Source organism: Penicillium manginii, assembly GCF_028828005.1.
Source record: "Penicillium manginii strain IBT 31320 chromosome Unknown utg000006l:1.0-4164085.0:1.0-4166146.0, whole genome shotgun sequence".
Lineage (NCBI taxonomy): Eukaryota > Fungi > Ascomycota > Eurotiomycetes > Eurotiales > Aspergillaceae > Penicillium > Penicillium manginii.
In genome coordinates, this window is record NW_026643107.1 from 1962525 (window position 1) to 1981982 (window position 19458).

Consider the following 19458-nt stretch of genomic DNA (forward strand, 5'->3'; position numbering starts at 1 on the left):
ATTAGCGTTGGGCGGAGGGTCGTGAAAGTCCTTGTTTAGCCTATTCTGATTGTCAGCTATGTCTCTTCCAAGCCCCTATGCGTGGGATATGGCTTTATGCTCACCTTCATCTGTTCAATTCTGGCTTTGAGCTGGCTGGTTACTTCGGCAGCTCGTTTCCAGTTCTCGGCTGGCTGAGCAGCCCGCGGCTGTCCCTCCTCCTCGGTTTGATTGGTGGAGTTCCGCGTAGATGATCGTGTTGGACTGCCGATACCCGAGTATCCATATGTCGGGCTGAGCTTGCGTCGGCCCAATCCATTATCTCGAGTGCCATATCCTGGGGATTCAAGGCCAGTGTTTTCCTTCTCTTCGCTTGGGTTGCTGGATGCATAACTTCGGGGTCGTGCGGTTTCGAAGCGAGATCCCAGGTGAAGCCCAGACCGGGCTGCGGCTATATGTCCATTGCTGGCAGTATCTTGGTAGAGAGAATTGGCCTCTGGCATACCCATGCTGTCGGCATCCGATCCACCGTGGGTTGGGCTGAATGCAGACGCACGGAGGGCTCGTGCTAGCTCACGCTTTAACCGTTCAATCTCTCTCTGCTGCTTCTGGACGTTTTGCTCAGCAGCCTCAGCGTCACTACGAGCACGGACTAATTGGGTCTCCTTCGCCTTGATGCTTAATACATCTCTTGTATGATCCTCAATCAACTGTGCGTTCTGGTTTTGAAGCTCAGTAATTTGGGAATTGAGGCTTGATCGCTCCGATTTCATGTCCTCAATCGTATGGGCGAGCCGTTCCCGCTCTGAGCGAAGTTCCTCCATCTCCGCTTTCTCGGCTGCGGTCATTCCAGCCGGAGCTGGAGGTGGAGGCGGGGCAGTCTCGACAGGGGCCGCCGGCTTCGCAATCGGGCGGCCTGCAAGACCACGACCAAGACCAAACTTGGGCTGAGCTGGAGCTGGGGCTGCCTCTTCAGCAGGCGGCTCAGCGACTCTCCTTTGTGGAGAAGCCACACCACCTGGCCCACCAAGCTTACTTCGGAGCTTTGATCCAGGTGCAGCCAGGCCCGGCTTGGAAAGACCGCCGAGCTTCGAGGGAATCGCCTTAGCCGCGGGTCTAGCAGCAGGAGGATCTTGGGCAGGTGCAGCAGCCGCAGCAACGGGCTTCTTCTGGCCTACTGCGGGCTTCTTTCCCGGCAAAACCTTCTTCCCCGCAGGGGCTGCAGGCTTGGGAGGAGCAACGATGGCCTTAGGGCGTTCCTTAGCCTTCACCTCGGCAGTCTCGAAGAACTCCTTTACTTTGGTTTTCCGGATTTCGTCAAGACCTTCCAGGTATGGGTTCATAGCGCGTTCACCGAGAATCTTCATCATCGTTCCCAAGACCTCAGCACCCCCTGACCGGATAGCCTCTGTCGACTCTGTGAGTAGCTTGGTACCCGCGTCGGCAATTAACTTTTGTTCTGGCTTGGCTGGAACAGTTCTGGTTGTGCGAAGGCAGCGGATAAGGAACTTGACGGTTTCTTGTTTGATCTGCGGGTTTTTGTGCTTGAGATATTCCAGAATGTCTTCTAGGCACTCAGAGAGATCAGTTGATGAGAAAACGGAGTCCAAGGCCTGACCAATAGATTCTGCTACAGTCACTTTCTTTTCTTTCAGACGCTCCAGCATGGGAACCATGATGGTAGATCGGTACTTCGCAAATCCCTCACGTAGACCCTTGGCCAGGACATCAACACAGTTGCCTGCCACTGTGGCAACTGCAATATTGGCATCCTTCATGCACTTAGCCAGAGCCCGCACAATATCGTCATAAGGACCGTCCTTAATACGGGGCACGTTGATGGCGTTGTAAAGAGCATCCAAAGCTTCCTTCCGGTCTTTCCATTTCGATGATCCGAGTTGGTCGTGAAGATCCTTTGGAACTTTAGGCATGACGTCGACGGGCTCCGCAAGATCGAAAGCATCGACTTCTTCTGCCTCTTCCTCGACAAACTCCTCGCCTCCCTCCTCATCGACACCGTCAGCTCCACCAGGAGTGGCACTAGCCGTAGCCATCGCATCTTGTTGGGCGCGAGTGAATCGCTCTTGTTTGGGTGTCGGCTCTTCCTTCACTTTCTCAAAGAGCTTCTCCAGATCTTGCTGCTGGACAGGCTTTAATTCGGCCCAGAAAAGAGGCTTGATAGCCTCACGGAGCCATCGATATAACTCAACCGTCACATTTTGTGCCTCTGCTCGGACATTTTTGTCTGCGTGACTGAAAGCCTTGGGCAACGCTTTGAGAGTGGGCTTCGGATCCACAATCTTGCATCCGAAATTATGGTAGATCACAGTCAAGGCCGCTAGGGCACCGGCGATAACTTTTGGCACTTTGTGGGATAGTGTAGGTAGGAGGTCTTCGAGAACTGGATCCGCTTTGTCGATTTCGACACATAATAGGAGAGCTTCTTGCGCGCTGGCCTTACCGGCCGGTCTGGTGCAGGGGAGGCCCTTCTCCGCAATCGGGCCGACCGTGAAATTCCGAGTCCTGACCCCAACATTAGCAATTCCTTTCTTCACTTGACACGGATGACTCGCGAAACTTTAAACCCACCTTGTACATGCCGCTGCGCCTCCGAACTTCAAGAATGCACAGTACGCTCCGAGTCCCTCGATCTGCGCAGCCACGTTGGAATCGGCGACCGCCCCTTTCCATAGACTGGGATCTTGCAGAAACGGAGTGAATGCTGGGTCTGATTCGTCGGGGGTCTTTTCGAATTGTGCTTTGGCGTCCTCGTATCCTTCCTTCCGTACTTTCCAGTTCTGTTGGTTGAAACTGTAGTATTAGCGTTGTCCCTCATCGTCACCTCCCATTGTTTCTCTAAAGACGTAGGGACCAAAGCGCACCTTGTGAGCGAACCGGTCAGCTAGCGGTAGGGAAGAGAAGTCTTGCTCGGCCTCGGCCATGATGGCGGGCTGGGCTGGTTATGGATGAATTGGGTTTGACGAATCACTGAAGGACCACGAGTATCAGTAAACTGGACCAAAGACGGTATGCGCACAGCAGGTAGAGATCGAAGTAGAGAGAAGAAGAAAGAAATCAAGAAGAAGAACGAGGCGATAGTATTCCGGGATGACGCAGTGGGGGGGCTTTGGGGGAGATCTGTTACCGTCTGGTTTGGTGCCCAAGCAACGGATGGGGAGAGATTTGAGACGCTCTCAGGCGGTAGTCGGAAAAGGAAATGATATGGTAGCATGCGAAATTCAAAAGTAGGCGCTACTTTGGGAGACCTCAAAATATGCAATGATCAGGTCGAATCGAACTGGCGGGTCAGGAGGGAATGAAAATGTAATTGTTTTGAGGAGGTCGTTGCGGAAAAGAAAGGAAAGTAAACAAGCGGTCTTGGCGGTGTCGAGGATTGTTTTGTTTGTAACCCCGCGGTGGATCTCTGTGATCCCGAACTTGTCTCTCCCTGGAACTTTGTACTTGGACTTGGGGTGATCTATTCTACTCTATTCCTCGATCGCACTCGATATCTGCATATTTCGAATTCCCGCGAACCCTCCCCCGGTTTCTCCATCCTTTGTGATTGACGGCCTCCGGCGCAGGCGGAGGTGCATTGAGGGGACACACAAAAAGCCGCCGGCACCATGAGCCAGCTACTCACGGCGCGACAGGCGGAGGAGCTGTAGGTTTCTAGAAGAAGCCCTTTTGACTGTTTCATTTTAATAATCGCCTCTTTGTTTACAGACACAAGTCAATCATAGCCTATCTGGCCTCCGCAAACCTCACCCAGAGCTCCGCTGCACTTCGAGAGGAGCTTGGCGACTCCATCACAGTTGACGACACAACCCTCAAGAAATATGAGGGGCTACTGGAGAAGAAATGGACTAGTATCGTTCGACTCCAAAAAAAGGTGGGCTACATTCCTAAATACTGCACCACGAGAGAGTTCATGGGGCTGATTGGCCATGGGGCTGGTAGATTATGGACTTGGAATCGCGATGCGCCTCCCTACAAACTGAAATAGACACCGCCACTCCCACATCTCTCTCACGACGAAACCAGGACCCGGCGTCCTGGTTGCCCAAAATTCCGGCTCGCCATGATCTCGAGTCGCACCGAGAACCTGTCACTTGCGTTGCTTTTCACCCCGTCTACTCATCCCTTGCCTCTGGGTCGGAGGATACTACAATCAAAATCTGGGATTGGGAGCTAGGAGAACTCGAGCGTACAATCAAAGGCCACACGAGGGCAGTGCTTGATGTAGATTATGGTGGTCCGCGAGAGGGGTACTCTCCTTGCATCATGTTCCTCCGATCTGAATATCAAGTTGTGGGACCCCGCCGATGATTATAAAAACATCCGCACCTTGCCCGGTCATGACCACAGCGTTTCCGCCGTACGATTTATCCCATCAGGAGCCGCCGGCTCACCAATGTCTGGTAATTTGTTGGTGTCGGCTTCTCGTGATATGACATTGAAGATTTGGGACGTCACTACTGGATACTGTGTTAAGACGCTATCAGGGCATGCCGCATGGGTGCGTGATGTTGTGCCGTCGCCAGACGGCAGGTACCTCTTTTCTGCTGGAGATGATCGAGTTGCCCGTCTTTGGGATGTTTCTTCAGGAGAAACCAAGGCAACGTTCTTGGGCCATGAGCACAACATTGAGTGTGTTGCCCTCGCCCCGTTCACGACTTACCCACACCTCGCGCCTCTTGCAGGCTACAAGAAGCCGCCACCTGCATCATCATCTGCTGAGTTTGTTGCGACAGCCGGTCGTGACAAAATCATACGCCTCTGGGATGCCAGGGGTAACCTACTCAAGACCCTGGTTGGTCATGACAATTGGGTGCGGAGTATAACGTTCCATCCCGGCGGCAAATACCTGATCTCGGTGTCAGATGATAAAACAATACGATGCTGGGATCTCACCCAAGAATGCAAGTGCGTTCGTACAGTCGAAGCTCATGATCGCTTCGTTACCTCAATACGCTGGGCTCCACCCTTGATCAAAGATACCGGGGTCGGCGGCGATGATGGGGCAAATGGCACGAATACAGCGAATGGGACCAAGGATGATCCAAATGCTGCATACAAGATGTCCATCCGATGCGTGCTCGCCACTGGCAGTGTTGATAAGAAGGTCAAGGTGTTCGCCTCGTGAGACAGAAAAAAGAAAAAGAAAAAGCCAAAGATTTGGTAAGCTAAGCTCAGCTCATTTCAGCTCAACTCAGCTGCCATATCAATTCATCTACGAAGTAACGGTACTCAGGATCTCTCCCCGGTTCATTGGAGAGATCAAGGCTAGAAGGATTTTCGTTCGTCATTTCTGGGCAAGGAGTTGGTTTCTCTTCCGTGATACCAGTAACCTACTTTCCATTTGCAAGTGATTTAAGGGATCGAGTTCCCGACTTGGTCGAGAGGAACAGTTCCCTCAATTCTTTTCATCATGTACACACAAGTTTGATTTTGGGATCTGCCCCCTTTTGTGGCTCTCTCGTACATACAATAATGGATTTTACGATGGTTAGCGTATGCTTTTGCCAATGTCAACTTTAAATAGGCCAACCTGTACCAGTACTGAATGCTGCGCCTCTTGGAACACGTCGTTACGTAAAATCTCTCTTGGAATAGCTCTCAAAGATTTGTCATAAATAGACCCCCCAATGTCCCCTTCCCAGACAATTAAGGTCAGTGTCTCCTGAGGTCGGGTATAGTTGGGACTGGAACAGTGTAGCTTGGATAATTGAAACTTGAAGGGGTGGTTATAACAAGAAAATGTATAGATGGTAGTAGTAGTATATATAGTACAAAGACCTGACAGCAACAGAAATAAGCATGGATATCAGAATGAAAAATGCTCCAGTATCAAGAGTTGAGCTCAAGAAATGACGCTGATATTCTCAAGGCACATAATTCTCACGCGTCACTCGAAACAAAGCTTATTCCTGGCGGGCATCCTCCAGCTGCTTCGCTTGCTGACGGGCAGCTTCGTGGAGCTCCCAGGTCTCCTTCCGTTGGAGCCAGTCTTGACGAGCACGCTCTTTCTCAGGTCTCTGGGCCTCCTTCATCGCCGCAGTTCGCTGTTGAACCAGGCCCTTGATTCTTCCAACGCGAGGACCGTCCCCGTTGGCGTGATATAAGCGGATCAATTCGGCATCCGAATACTGCTTGCCCTGCTTCACAAGGTTGCTGGTGTATTGCTTGATATCAATCTCCTCTCCAAGTCGCCGCGACTCCCGGCGCAGGTACTTGGCAGCCCAGCCCTGCTCACGCTGTGCTTGACGTTCCTCACGCGACAGAACAGCCGGACGGTCCTGGATGGGTGTGGCAAAAGGTGTAACGATGCGCTCGACGATGTGGCTGACGTGGCGGCTCTTGGGAGCACCGGATGAGAACTCGATCACGTCGCCCTCGCGGAGAGAGTTCTGGGGGTCGGCGACAAGGAAACGTGTTTCCTGGGGGTAAAACTTGCGAATGCGCTTGTCCCAGGCATTGTGGCGGTGCAAGACGGTAACGGTACCTTGCATGCGACCGACTGACACGACAGTGCCGGCCTTGACGGCGTAGGCGTATTTGCGTAGCTCGGCAGGTGGTTGCAGTTTTTGGAGTCTAGGCTTTGCTGTGTTCGAGGGGGAGGGTGATGTGATGGTTGGCTCCTCTGGGGAGATGTGCTGCTCGGGACTAGCATATTCTGTTGAGGCATGTCGGAGGGGTTGGAAAAGTGAGTATGTGGATTGGAGGAGAGTTGGTCGTGCCAGGGTCAATGGCGATCCGATAGACCGGATGGGCAGCGCAGCCCGGAAGATTCGACTGGGTCCCATGTTGAAACAGTTGCCGATTGCGGTGCCCTAGATTGCCTCTCAGAGGATAAGGAGACAAATAACGGGAAGGTAATCCGGCAATGGAGCTGGGCGAATTGGGGAAGGCAGCGGACAAGTTGCGGAGGTGGAAGTGAAGCCTGAGAAATTCTCGGGATTGGTTTGTGCTGTTTGCACTTGTGTGCTATTTATGCCTCAGGCATTAATGATGCCTGATTTTTGGTTTTGCTTATAGAACTGTCCAGATTCAACATAAGTGATGGGCGACACTGAAGAATACCATAGTTACAACTTACTATTTTTACCTCCAGATGGCTGGGCCCGAGGTCATCCTCTTAGATACGTCTACGCCCACCAGGAGCTAGTCCAAACGGAATCACCCACGTGATGTCTACCTTTCGTCTAGTGTGATTTTGCACATCTTCAGCCTCGACAAATTCCATTGCATAATCTGGTCGCTCTAAGGTTGTCACTCATTGGATATCTGCTGCTCTTACATCTATACTTTGGGAGATCAGGGGCGCCAAAAAGCTCAGCGAGGGCTGACGGGGTAGACGATCAAGACATGGTAATCCTTAGGGTATCATCTTGGCTCAGAGCGATTCTTCTCCTCTCTTGCTTGGGACTGATCTTTGCCTCAAATTTACCACCATGTAGCGATATGCAGGATGGACAAGCCATTGGAATCAACTTGTCTCTTGATGCAGTGTGAGACTTTTCCCGGTTGCAATGTCGGTGATGAACAACTAATTTCATGATATTTCAGGACTGCTCTCTGTATCCCTTCCCTTGACCAGGCTGTCACCCTAGCAGCTGAGGATTCTCGATCTATTGAATCACCTCTTCGAAAATACGCTACATCGATGAGAACGCTTCGCGCAAAGTATTATAGAGAACGTCATGCCAAGCCTCGGCGTTTTTCTGCCCTTTGGGGCAAGCTGTATCATCTACGAGCTGCTTTATTTGGCTTCAAAACCCCAACCCCACCAAATATAGAAGAAACCGGAGAACCTTCGACAAATCAGACCAGGCTCGGCTTTTTGGAGGCATTCCAACGAGTGAAAGAAGTCGCCTTGGAGGATCATGGTACAAATATCACATCGGCGGTCATCTTGTTCCCACGCTTTTTCAGTCGTGAGGTTCAAAATCTTGTTGTCGAGGCCGCAAGGGAAGTCGGTATTATGCCCTTGTTTCAAGAGAGCCCCGATTGGTTATTAAGCAGATTCGAGAATATACTGGAACCAAATCCCACCATCGAAAAGGCTGCTCGACCGCAAAAGCTCCTAATCATCGATTATGGCATATGGCACTTCGATGTTCGTACATATGGTAGCCGGTGCAAACTGAACTACCCAATTGACTCAATGGGCTCTGCGAAGATTATCTTCAAACTTGCCAACAGACTAAAATCAACCAACATGGACATCCAGCAACAGCTCGCCCAAGGGGCGTCATTTGATACTCTGGTTAAGGCAGTTCATCAATCACGCTGGCTGATGAAGATGGATATTGGTGTGGATCTGTCGGATGAGGAAGCGTCTAAAAAAGAAGTGCCCGAAAAATGGCCTCTTGATCTAGATGATTGGTGGATTGGGCAGAAGAAGGAGTCTTTCATCTACTGGGACGATATGAGGTCGGTTGAGGCTGAGTACGTCAGCGAGCTGGCAGAAACATTGGATGACCTCCACAATTGCCTCAAGGGTAAGAAAAGAAATCCTGTTATTCTTGAAATTGCTTGGTGCATGCCGTTTTTTGGGTCAACTAAATAAATCTTTTACAGAGCTCAAACCCCGGGAAGGGCAAGAGTCTAACCAAACATATTCAACATTCGACAAAGTTATCATCCTGGGTAATTCTCATGATAGGCCAATCATATCACAGGCCGTTAGAGAAAATATTGGCGACCATGTTAGATTCATTGGAGGCACGAGGGGCACGGATATTCTACTCGAAGCTCTAGCTGGTGCTCGCTTTGCTTTCTTCCATCTTGAAGCAACTGCAAAATGGAAAAAAACGGAAGAAGAAATCCAAAAAATAATGGATCTTCAACAGCTGAGTGACCACGAAGAGCTATAAATCTAAAGCCTTATCTACGCATGTACAGCACCGTGACGGAGCATTATTCAAATAGTATAGAAAATCGAGCATCCAAATTACATTGGAGGTCTTTCCAGAACGATAAAAGATTACTCATCTATATGGACGAGAAAGCTCATTGCAAAGAATGCAAAAATGGGTCATGTAGTATCAAGGAGAACTCAGCCTTGGCAACTTGAATCTTTGTGGACGTCATACGAGCGTGCTGGCTGCTTAGGTACAAGACCGAAGGACGTTCTCACTGGCAGCTTTGTCGGGTCTATCTGTTTGTTTACTAGAAAATCACAGGTCATGGCCGGATAAATGACCGCATAGAAACCCATGAATACGGAAGCGGTCCATTTACCACATCTGCATTCGCTCCTAGGACTCGGAGGTAATTATATTTTGAAAAGAGATGGCACATAGGCTTTCTAATAGGAATATTAAATCTCTTCAAAACCCATGGAATAAGGGAGATTTGTCCAGGGCCTAGCATGTTACATTGAGGTACATTAGTCAGACTACTTACGATTTCGCCAAGATGACCCCAGGTAACTACGTAAACTCTGTCTGGCGGACACGAGTCCGCCCACCCCAAGACAACCTCGATACAAATACCGGCAATCCTCCTCCAAATTTCCTATACCCATTGGGTTGTGCATCAAAGTACCTAGGTAGTGTCCACATGTCGCCAGTCCCAGATATCTGACCGACAGAAGCTCAATAACTTTCCTTCCGAGAAAAGGGCATTCTCAACAAAGGCTACCGGTGCTGCGGTAGTATTACGACTTCTAAAATGACATCTGTCATTGCAAAGGGTGTTGGGAGATATCTCTACCCAGCGGAGACGTCCCGGCACGCTGCAACCATCCTCGGCTTTCCGTCCAGATACGCCCTCGCCCCGGCATATTATGAACATGCGTGCATCGATATTGCTAGTCTGGCATCCGCTATATCGGCTTTTGAGCCAGTGAGACTATATGCTCGTTCAGAAGATGTGGAAAAGGCAAAATCAATGATCAAGCTTACCAGCGAGACGTATCCCAGCGACATAACAAACATATCCTTCATCCCCTTCCAAACAAATCATCTCTGGGTCCGCGACACTGGCCCTGTCTATGTTCAGAGGCTTGATGAAATTTCTCAGCAGAAGCGTTTTGCGATTAATTTCCGGTTCAGCGAATGGGGCAAGAAAGACGACATTGGTGATCACGACCGTGCGTCTGATGGTCTTGACTGGCCTGTCATGGCCCCAAAACAACTCGAAGAAAACAACACATTTGCCGAAAGGGTCATGAAATCCGACTCCTCTCCTTCCCCTGTCACAATAGTAGAGTCAAATATTTGCGTCGAGGGCGGGGCACTTGTTGTTGATGGTGATGGAACTCTCCTTGCCACAGAGAGTAGCATTCTCAACGAGAACCGGAATCCAGGGCTTTCACGGGAGGAGATTGAGGCAGAGTTGAAGCGCGTGCTGGGAGTCGAGAAGATAATTTGGTTTCCCGGCAGGAAAGACCTGGATGTCACGGATGTACACGCCGATGCCGAAGTTGCCTTCATTCGGCCGGGGATTGTTGTGCTCTCAAAGCCGGACCCAACAGTTCCGTCGGCATGGCTAGAGATATACGAGGAGATCAAAGAAATTTTGAGCAACTCTGTTGACGCAAAAGGTCGACCCTTCAAGGTTCATACCGTGGATGAACCAAGCCCCAATGTTTTCGGCGATCTTGCGTACGAAGAACCAGCCACGAACTATGTCAACTTCTACTTCGTGAATGGCGGTCTCATTCTTCCTCAATTTGGAGATCAGCAAAAGGACCGAGAAGCTGTTGAGATATTGCAGAAGTTATGCCCCGATCGGGTGGTTCGACCTGTTCGTGTTACTGGGCTTCCGTTGGCTGGGGGTGTTATCCATTGCTCAACCCAGCAAGTTCTCGCGGTGGAAGATGTTTGATTAGAAGATTCTATTATTGACAAGAACAGAAAAGCTTTCATGCATCACATAGTATGAGACTTTTTTCTAAATGGCAGAGTAGCATACGAGATAAATTGTTTATGGCAGACGATCACGGCCAGGGGCAGGTCCTGTATTTTCCACGAAATTCAAACGCCTTCGTATCAATCGAAATGAATTTTCACTCTCAGGCTGTCTCTAAGACATCGCGGAATATCTCGAAGTTTCCTTCCGCTCTGCTATCCAAAACTGCGAATATGATTTCTTCAAATGCGCCATTAAACTCTCCTTCCGCGAGCACATCTTTAAAACACTGAGCGACCACGACTGGAGGATTTTGGAATGCACCACATCCCATAGCCCCCATCACACAGTACGTGGTCCCATTGACTGCGAGAACGCGGAACACCTGTCTGATTTTATCCTTGACGGTTCGAAGATCTTGTGGACGGGCTTTAGAGATATTAGTATCTTATCCAAATGATTCAAGGGGTAATGAACATCCCATACCGTAATTTTTCTTATCGCGTGTAAGAAGGGGCCTTCTCAGAGCTGCCAGACTGACAACTCCAACAGTAAACATCTCAGCCGGTTGGTAAACCCGAAACCAGGTATCCACCTCATCCTTGAATATAGTGACGTTTGGCGACCAAATAGTTCCGAAAACCGGTAACGGATAGTATTGCCTATGCAGAGTTGCAGCCAGTGTGCTGCGAAAACACAGAGCCTCTTCTTGCGCGAGTGCTCCACGAAGCCATCCACCTCCGGGATGCCGCTCGCTAGCCATATTCAAAACGCCAATTTTTGCGGTCGGGTTGGTTTCCAGAATGAGACGGGCAGCTGTGAAGCTGTCACTGTTTTGAACTGTAACTCTTGGTCTTGTTCCATTTGGATCTGGGGTAATTCGGGGTAGAAGTGTGGAGTATAGATCCGCTTCTCTGGTGGCATTGGTAGTGTTGATGATCCGCGTTGTGAGCGCAAGCGTCTGCTGAGCTAGAGCCGTGCGCTGCTCCTTGTTTGGTCGTCTGGAGAAGTTCGACATCTTGTTGTCGATTGGTTTTTTTTTCCTTTTTAATGTTACGGTAGATAAATCATTGAGAAGAGGAGTAGATATAGGTCAGGCTGCATGACTCACTTATGATGGAGTGTGGCGGAGTGAGGAGTGAAGAGTGAAGAATACGAAGGCGTGGGTCAAGGCAGACTCGGGAAGGAGTCACTGCGGGATTGAAACGGAGAACCTGAACTACAGTTCAACTTGATATCAACATTAGTCAAATCACGATGTACCTAGGTAGATATCATTGAATTGCTCTAATTGTTGAGCTTGTTGTTATAATATACTGACAGGCCCACTCCTTGTACTAAACCGATTCGGGTCTTGAAATTTCTCTTTCTTTTCTGAACCTCGAGCGCCAGTACTGGGTTGTAAGATTGGAAACCTTGAAAGTTTATGCTTGAGCTTTAGATATTTACGCAGTCCGAGTCTTGTTTTGTTTCTAGCTTTTCTCCCTTTACATTTTCATTGAATGTTTCTTGTTCAATGCTCCTTGAACGTTATTTCCTTGATGGAAATCCAACGACTCGTTCTTGGGCCTTCTGAGGGGCCCGCTCGAAACCAGGAATATTTTGTAGTGAAGTTATAGCCAAATTTCACAAGAGGAGTTAGCATTCCTCCAAATCCCAATTCATTGAATTGTTTAGCAAGTTAGTCTATTGAAATTGTTGAGAGATAATTTTCTTAGTACCACTAGTACAGCATGTCACTGGTTTAATTTGATTGGTCAATTCCCCAACTATCTACAGTAGCCAGAGCTAATATTTAAAAAATATATTTCATAAGGCCGACCCGGACTTTTGTTTCATACAAAATGCCTAGAAATAAAATCCTGCCTTTCGAGGTCTCTCTATACACTGCTACTCACCGACTTAACAACGCTTGAGATGGCCATCATAGCACCCGCCGGCGGGCCTCAGTTGGTTGCAGCCGCATTATGAACGACGGAAGACCCATAAATCAGAGCTGAGCATTCACCCTCCAGGCTGGGTAATGAAAAATGTTGAAGACCAAAAAGTGGATGAAACAAACAAGTCTACAAGTACCAGCAAGCAATCAGCCTTCAAATCTCTTGGCTGGTTGGACCGGTTTCTTGCCATATGGATCCTCCTTGCCATGGCTATGTGAATTATTCTGGGAAATTTCGTGGAGAATACAGGCCCTGCCCTTCAGAAAGGAAATATTGTTGGAGTTTCCATTCCAATTGGTATGTTCTCTCAATACTCATGTCGAAAGTGGTTACGAGGCGGAACTTATGCTGGGTAGCAATCGGTCTTTTGGTGATGATGTATCCTATACTTTGCAAAGTACGATTTGAATCCCTGCGCCATGATTTCCGAGACCGGGGGGGGTCTGGATTCAACTTCTATTCAGTATCGTCATTAACTGGATAATTTCCCCGCCCTTAATGGTATGTACTCGGCTCTGTGAGTTATCATGGATTTCCTTGGTAACTGCTTTCATTCAGCTGGCTCTAGCTTGGGCCTTTCTCCCAGACGAGCCTGAGCTTCAAAAAGGGCTCATTCTCGTTGGATTGGCAAGATGTATAGCAATGGTTCTTATCTGGACTAGCCTTGCTGGCGGTGATGATGAATGATGTGCTATACTTGTTGCTCTTAACTCGCTATTGCAGATGGTATTATTTGCACCATATGCTGTCTTTTTTATTAAAATTACCAGCCACTCGGGAACACATATTTCACTCTCCTCTTCTGTTGTTGCGAAAAGTGTGGCTGTGTTTCTGGGCATACCATTGGGCGCGGCAATCATCACCCGTATCTTTCTTCGAAATATCGCGAGCCCTCGCTGGTATGATCAAGTGTTCCTGAAGTGGATGGGGCCTTGGTCACTTATCGGACTACCCTTTACAATTCTTGTTTGGCTGACGTCTCAGGGACACCAAGTCGTCCACCAGATTGTATCAGTGATTCGGGTCGCTGCTCCGCTGGTTGTTTACTTCATCATCGTCTTCCCCGCTACGCTTCATGTGGCCTATAAGTTCGGTTTTGGCTATAAGTTGGCCACAACTCAGAGTCTCACGGCAGCCAGCAATAACTTTGAGCTTGCCGTTGCTGTTTCTGTCTCGACTTTCGGGGCCAACAGTAATCAAGCACTTGCTGCGACTGCCAGCCCGCTGATAGAGGTTCCTGTCCTTTTAGGTCTTGTTTATCTTGTTAAAATTATAGCCAAAAGATTTGACTCCAGAAACTAAAGCACGGCAAATAATATCTCAGATGATCAGAAATTATTCCGATTCCTTGGCAAGGGCCCGATTTAAAAGGAAGCATTTATCCAAGGTAAACGATGAATGTGCAATACTAGTAGTTCTCAAAGTAAACTTCCTGGATTACTCTATCATATCAGCTTTATGCTCAACATACAGAGCAACTTGAAAATGGCAAATGTGGATAAAATCCAGGCCAAAGACTATCCTAAACACTTCAAGTTTAAGTTCGAACGAGTGTTCATGGCAAGTATTGAGATTTGGACTATACCGGTAAACAGGTTTCGCGGGTACAAGAACAATCCCCTTACAAGACAGCATTTGTTTTAGCATGCCATTTGTCATGGCATATCCCAGGGCGATGTGATGACCGAACAAATCACAAAGACCCCCGGGGGTTCCTGGCAAACTATTGAAACCTGGGCGGATGCTGATGGTGGCTTTGGCTTTCGCTAGCCGATAATCTAAATCGATAAATCACGGCTAGTTATTCTAGAACAATTTACTATTGCTAGTTTATTATGTAGAGTAGAGAGTCGAGCCACACCTGAGTGTTTAAGCGTCTAGCAGAAGATGATACCGAAACTCGCCGTCTGTCAAAGAGAACACAAATCCCACGCAACCCAAGCAGAAGAAAGATCAAATACATTTCGCCACATCCATTTCATGAGAGCATCTAGGTTCGTTGAAGGTCCATTGCCTGCACAGAAAGCCGCACTACTTACGTGGCCTTCTCGGATGGCGTGGCTGAGACTTCGCCATCCGTCGAATTATCAGCAAGAGCCAACTTCGTGGCTTGAAATTTATCTGCCGAGTGGGCTGATATGCGGGTCAATTCGGTGACAAAGGATTGGCCCCAGAATGCGCTGGTGTATTTGGACACGTATTTGTCCAGCTTAGCAAAGTTGAGTGCCCGCTGTTCATCACTCATTGTGACAGCTTCTTGGTATGCACCCGCCAGCTCTTCCGTGTTCCAGGGATTGACGATGATGCTTCCGTTTAGACTTTGAGCAGCTCCGGCGAATTCGGAGAGCACGAGGACACCATGACGCTTCTGTTGCGTGGCAATGTACTCGTAGGCGACCAGGTTCATACCATCTCGTGTAGACGAAACGATGCAGGCGTCCGATACAGCGTAAAGTGCGATGAGCTCATCAAAGTTGACAGACTTATGCAGGAAGTGTATAGGCATGAATTCGACGGTGCCTGCGAAAGGGTTAGCACGGACTAGAACGGACCATCGACGCAGGTTACGAACCAAATTTTCCGTTGATACGGCCGACCAACTCGTTCACCACAGCGCGTAGGTTTTGATACTCCTCGACATCCTGTCGGCTTGGAACAGCCACTTGAACAAGAACAACCTTACCCACCCACTCTGGGTGGTCACTAAGAAACACCTCCAGCGCATGTAACTTTTGGGGCACACCCTTGATGTAGTCGAGGCGGTCCACGCCGACCATCAGCTTCACGCCCTGGAATTTCTGCTCCAGCATCGCAATGCGCTTTTGGACTTTCTCTTTCTTCAGACCCTCCTTGAATTTCTCGGGGTCGATACCGATCGGAAAGGCGCCGCAGGTGATGATCTTACCCTGGAACTCAATGCCATTTGGTGTGGTCGCCAAACCACTAGACTAGTTAGTAACTGGAACCAAAGGAATGTCTCTCCGAGAACCAACTTACAGTAAGCGGGAGCAACTGCTCAGGAAATGGCGAGTGTAGTCGTAGGTGTGGAAACCAATCAAATCGCAATGTAACACGCCCAGGAGAAGCTCATTGCGAACAGGTAGGATACGGTAGATTTCACTGCTAGGGAAAGGAGTGTGCAAGAAGAAGCCAATCTTGACATTCTGCTTGCTGTCACCGATCTCCTCGCGCAGCATCTCCGGCAGCAACATGAGGTGATAGTCATGCACCCAGATCAAATCGCCATCCTGGACTTCCTTGGCAATGGCCTTGGCGAAGAGGCGATTGGCCTCCTTGTATGCTTCCCAGGCGGACTCGTCAAATGTAATCTCACCTGGGTGATAATGAAACAGCGGCCAGAGGATAGAGTCTGTAGAGTGGTGAGACTGTCAGTATGAAACGCGGGGAGCTCTCACCCTTCCGCAGGGCAGGTGGCCTCTGTAGGGGATTTTTATAGGAATGGAAGGGTACACACTAGAGAAACCATTATAGTGACGATCTGCGAGCTCATCATCAATAAAGACGGGTACGGCACCGTACTCCTCCTTCAAACGCTGCTTGACGACGGGAATTTCGGGTTCTGGTACCTCCAGACCCGGCCAGCCATACCATTGGAAGGTCGTGGATTTGGATAGACCACTTAAACCACTAACCAACCCTCCAGAGGACATGGAGAAGTCGTATTTCCCATCTTCGGAGCGCTTGATGGTGATCGGCAGACGGTTGGAGACGAGGAGAAGTCGAGCTTCGTTCTTGGGCTCATCGAGACGAGGCATGGTCGCGGGGAACTCGGAGAGTGTCGACCAGGTGCTTCGGGTGGTTTAAACCACGAATGGATGCTGGTAACCAGAGGAAAAGATGGTGGGGTACGAGACCGGCGTCCGTTGAAGAGAGGCAACGCCTGCATTTTGCGGAGCACAATTAGCCAAAGCCCGGACCTTTATCGGAAAGGGATTTAAAGAATGCGGAATACAGAATAAATACCTTTGAAAGACACCAAGACCCAGGCTTGAAGCAACTCCCAAAGAGAAAAGAAATGGAAAAGGCGGACAGCGGAACAAGGGTGGGGAGAGAATGAGGAGAGATGAGGAGAGTGAGGTCACGCCCCGAAACTTGGAATTGCTACAGTGGAGCTCCTCAATAGCACTCACATTGGCATGGGCAACCAACAGGGGGGGGGTGATGGGGGATGATGATGGGCAGAGTTCTTTTTAAGTGCACGCAGATTCTTTTCTGACTGCTTCCTGCGATAACCCTGTCCTGCTTGAAGCAGGGGGGGCTCGCAGCGTTGTGATTGGATGCTGCATGGGTCTTCTCTCGATGCCCGACATGACACCGCACTGACGTCGCCGGCCAAGTATCTATATACACATACCAAGAATACTAGTAGTACTATCCAGTACTTTATAGAATACGCTCAGGCACCTGAGATCAGGGGAATACAAGCCCGGATCTAGACCCGACAGTACCAACTTCCCCTGCGGTCGCACAAGGGTGATAATCATAATCATGCCATTCCAAGTCATTCTCAACATTCCTCTAGAGGGAGCAATCCATTCTATACCCAGGTTCATAATGCAGACTTCTCACTGAGCCTCCACTCCCCAGACTCAGAATCATGTACCACCCGCCCCTCATCCTCCAACTTGTGTAAAACCAGCCCAATCCCATGCGATGCCGGCAGATGCAGATTCTCCGGCACATCCTTATAGATCACCTTCACCAACTGTAGCGGTGTCCATGAGCGCTTCGGCTCTGGTGATCGCTCTCCAGGACTCACATCCAGCTTTCCCCATCGTAAAACACGCGCTACTTCGTCCTCCCGCTGCTTCCGATGTTTGATATACTCCGATATCCGGATATTAACATTCTCCATCACAGCGCCATGTCCAGGATACCCACGGCCCTGAACCCGGTCGCGCATACGGTGTAAGCTAGAGACGTAAGTTTTCAGGTTTTCGAAGACAGCAGTGCCGTGCCCGAGGACATCTATCGTCATGCCCTGGTTAGCCCGATTCCCGTCATTCATTCCTAGCCGGAGAAATTAAAGAATTCAAGATCGTTGGAAAGACTCACTGTCCCCGGTGAAGATGGCATCCTCCTCTTCTAGTACAAAAGCCATATGATCTTCCGTATGACCTGGCGAAAACACAGCTTTCAGTGTCGCGCCTTCGACGCTGAATACTTGCCCATCGACAATGCCCACTTGACCATCATCTTCGTCGGGCTCGCACTTGTACACGCTAGCCTGGGGACAAAGACGTAGGAGATCTTTCACTCCGCCTACATGGTCACCATGCCAGTGTGTGAGTAAGGCCTGGTGGACTGTGGCCTTTTCCGAGGAGAGAACGGAAGTCAGGTTATTTACCCATGCGGGCTCACCCTGACCGGTGTCGATGAGAATGCGCTGGTGGCCGCGGCCAATGAGGTAGGTGTTTGTGCCTAGGTGTACAATTAGCTTTCATCTCGGTGCAAACCTAACCAGTTGGAATATGTGGAGCTGGGCATATTGAACAGTACCTTGCAAGGTAAACTAGGATATCGAGACATTGTCAGCCCATTGTTCTCCGTTCATTTCTATTTCCCATAGGAATTCCCACCTTCCCCGGGTTCCCCGCCAAAATCCGGATGACCGAGGCGCTGAGACGCTCGACCTCTGGCAGAGAAACAAGCTGCGTTGCCATGTCGAGGTGACTGTGAGGGGAGAAGATTGAGTGAGGTTGTACCTCTCGAGCCGATCGACGTCCTTGGGCGAACCCACTACCTGCAATTATTAATCACAATACACCTTCACGAAATGTGGGGGATGGGGGAGGCGAGATCTAAGTAGTCAGGTCTCTTGCTGCATCATCACTGCTTCCGATGGCGCATCGCAATCGTGGAGCCGTTCTTTCTGCGGGGCAACTGGGCCTCGGCAGCTTAGCTCAGCCCCGAGGTTACGCATTTTCCGAGAGGTTTTACGAGTTTTCCATTACTAGTACTACATGCCTATACAGGTTTATGCCTAAAGCAAAATTTATACGCTGATTGAGCCTTGCTTCTTGCTTTTATCACTGTGACCGGAAGTACGCAAGTTGAGCCAATACTCGTGAGTGTAACGTGATTTAGCAGCGATTACCATTATACCAGTGATGTATGCATGTCATTTTAAGCCCGAGCAGTACTTGGTGTTCAGTGAAGCTAACATCATGATAGTAGTGTCTAGGTAGTAACTTGAAGGGTCATGAGACCATGACTTAATGAAGGACCGACTAGTTAACTACTACTAACTAGTATTTGCTAGTAACTACAGGATAAGTACTATTGCAGCCTGGAGGTCTTGCAGAAATCCGCTTCGAGGGCTCGAATCATCTCGAGGTCTACTGCTACTACTAGTACTACTAGTACCACTACGTCTTCAACATCTTGTATAGGAAAACAATCCGAACAGAAGGAAATGCATGCATGCTATTTTGACATACTAAACAATGGAGGGTAAATCAAAAAATATATCCATTGTGCCGACCCAAGAGGGAATCCAACGCGAGACCAATCGGCCTAAGAAACAAGATCATAAAATTTTTCCCAGGGCAACAACTCCTCATACCTGGCTCAAAAAAGGGACAAACACACACAGCGACAAGCCCGGTTTATTATCCCCAGGGCTATGTCACTCTGCTCTCTGGCTCGCTAACAGTCA

The 19458-nt window shown here is 49.2% G+C and overlaps 11 protein-coding genes across 11 annotated transcripts; 6 read left to right on the forward strand and 5 right to left on the reverse strand.

The window, feature by feature from the left end:
* Position 1: 1 nt before the first annotated feature.
* On the reverse strand, positions 2–2921 carry N7533_009090 (putative spindle pole body component; the record flags this gene model as incomplete). The annotated part of the gene is made up of 4 exons (XM_057105740.1): positions 2–40; positions 105–2502; positions 2569–2777; positions 2862–2921. 4 exons carry the CDS (start codon positions 2919–2921, stop codon positions 2–4), a joined length of 2706 nt encoding a protein of 901 aa, XP_056957189.1.
* A 684-nt stretch (positions 2922–3605) lies between these two features.
* On the forward strand, positions 3606–5125 carry N7533_009091 (WD40 repeat domain-containing protein; the record flags this gene model as incomplete). Its single annotated transcript, XM_057105741.1, has 4 exons — positions 3606–3643; positions 3706–3935; positions 3986–4247; positions 4348–5125. 4 exons carry the CDS (start codon positions 3606–3608, stop codon positions 5123–5125), a joined length of 1308 nt encoding a protein of 435 aa, XP_056957190.1.
* Positions 5126–5903: 778 nt separating this feature from the next.
* Positions 5904–6785, reverse strand: N7533_009092 (uS17 family ribosomal protein; the record flags this gene model as incomplete). The annotated part of the gene is made up of 1 exon (XM_057105742.1): positions 5904–6785. The coding sequence occupies one exon, from the start codon at positions 6783–6785 to the stop codon at positions 5904–5906; it is 882 nt and encodes a 293-aa protein (XP_056957191.1).
* Positions 6786–7645: 860 nt separating this feature from the next.
* N7533_009093 (uncharacterized protein) lies at positions 7646–8551 on the forward strand (the record flags this gene model as incomplete). Its single annotated transcript, XM_057105743.1, has 1 exon — positions 7646–8551. The coding sequence occupies one exon, from the start codon at positions 7646–7648 to the stop codon at positions 8549–8551; it is 906 nt and encodes a 301-aa protein (XP_056957192.1).
* Positions 8552–9657: 1106 nt separating this feature from the next.
* N7533_009094 (agmatine deiminase family protein) lies at positions 9658–10815 on the forward strand (the record flags this gene model as incomplete). Its single annotated transcript, XM_057105744.1, has 1 exon — positions 9658–10815. The coding sequence occupies one exon, from the start codon at positions 9658–9660 to the stop codon at positions 10813–10815; it is 1158 nt and encodes a 385-aa protein (XP_056957193.1).
* Positions 10816–11002: 187 nt separating this feature from the next.
* On the reverse strand, positions 11003–11857 carry N7533_009095 (uncharacterized protein; the record flags this gene model as incomplete). The annotated part of the gene is made up of 2 exons (XM_057105745.1): positions 11003–11268; positions 11326–11857. The coding sequence occupies 2 exons, from the start codon at positions 11855–11857 to the stop codon at positions 11003–11005; spliced, it is 798 nt and encodes a 265-aa protein (XP_056957194.1).
* A 1012-nt stretch (positions 11858–12869) lies between these two features.
* Positions 12870–13255, forward strand: N7533_009096 (uncharacterized protein; the record flags this gene model as incomplete). The annotated part of the gene is made up of 2 exons (XM_057105746.1): positions 12870–13076; positions 13178–13255. 2 exons carry the CDS (start codon positions 12870–12872, stop codon positions 13253–13255), a joined length of 285 nt encoding a protein of 94 aa, XP_056957195.1.
* A 247-nt stretch (positions 13256–13502) lies between these two features.
* Positions 13503–14081, forward strand: N7533_009097 (uncharacterized protein; the record flags this gene model as incomplete). The annotated part of the gene is made up of 1 exon (XM_057105747.1): positions 13503–14081. The coding sequence occupies one exon, from the start codon at positions 13503–13505 to the stop codon at positions 14079–14081; it is 579 nt and encodes a 192-aa protein (XP_056957196.1).
* A 183-nt stretch (positions 14082–14264) lies between these two features.
* On the forward strand, positions 14265–14549 carry N7533_009098 (uncharacterized protein; the record flags this gene model as incomplete). The annotated part of the gene is made up of 2 exons (XM_057105748.1): positions 14265–14366; positions 14451–14549. The coding sequence occupies 2 exons, from the start codon at positions 14265–14267 to the stop codon at positions 14547–14549; spliced, it is 201 nt and encodes a 66-aa protein (XP_056957197.1).
* Positions 14550–14814: 265 nt separating this feature from the next.
* N7533_009099 (glycosyltransferase family 20 protein) lies at positions 14815–16555 on the reverse strand (the record flags this gene model as incomplete). The annotated part of the gene is made up of 4 exons (XM_057105749.1): positions 14815–15299; positions 15352–15722; positions 15777–16149; positions 16255–16555. The coding sequence occupies 4 exons, from the start codon at positions 16553–16555 to the stop codon at positions 14815–14817; spliced, it is 1530 nt and encodes a 509-aa protein (XP_056957198.1).
* A 794-nt stretch (positions 16556–17349) lies between these two features.
* N7533_009100 (uncharacterized protein) lies at positions 17350–18463 on the reverse strand (the record flags this gene model as incomplete). Its single annotated transcript, XM_057105750.1, has 4 exons — positions 17350–17810; positions 17856–18221; positions 18300–18312; positions 18380–18463. 4 exons carry the CDS (start codon positions 18461–18463, stop codon positions 17350–17352), a joined length of 924 nt encoding a protein of 307 aa, XP_056957199.1.
* Between the last annotated feature and the right edge of the window lie 995 nt (positions 18464–19458).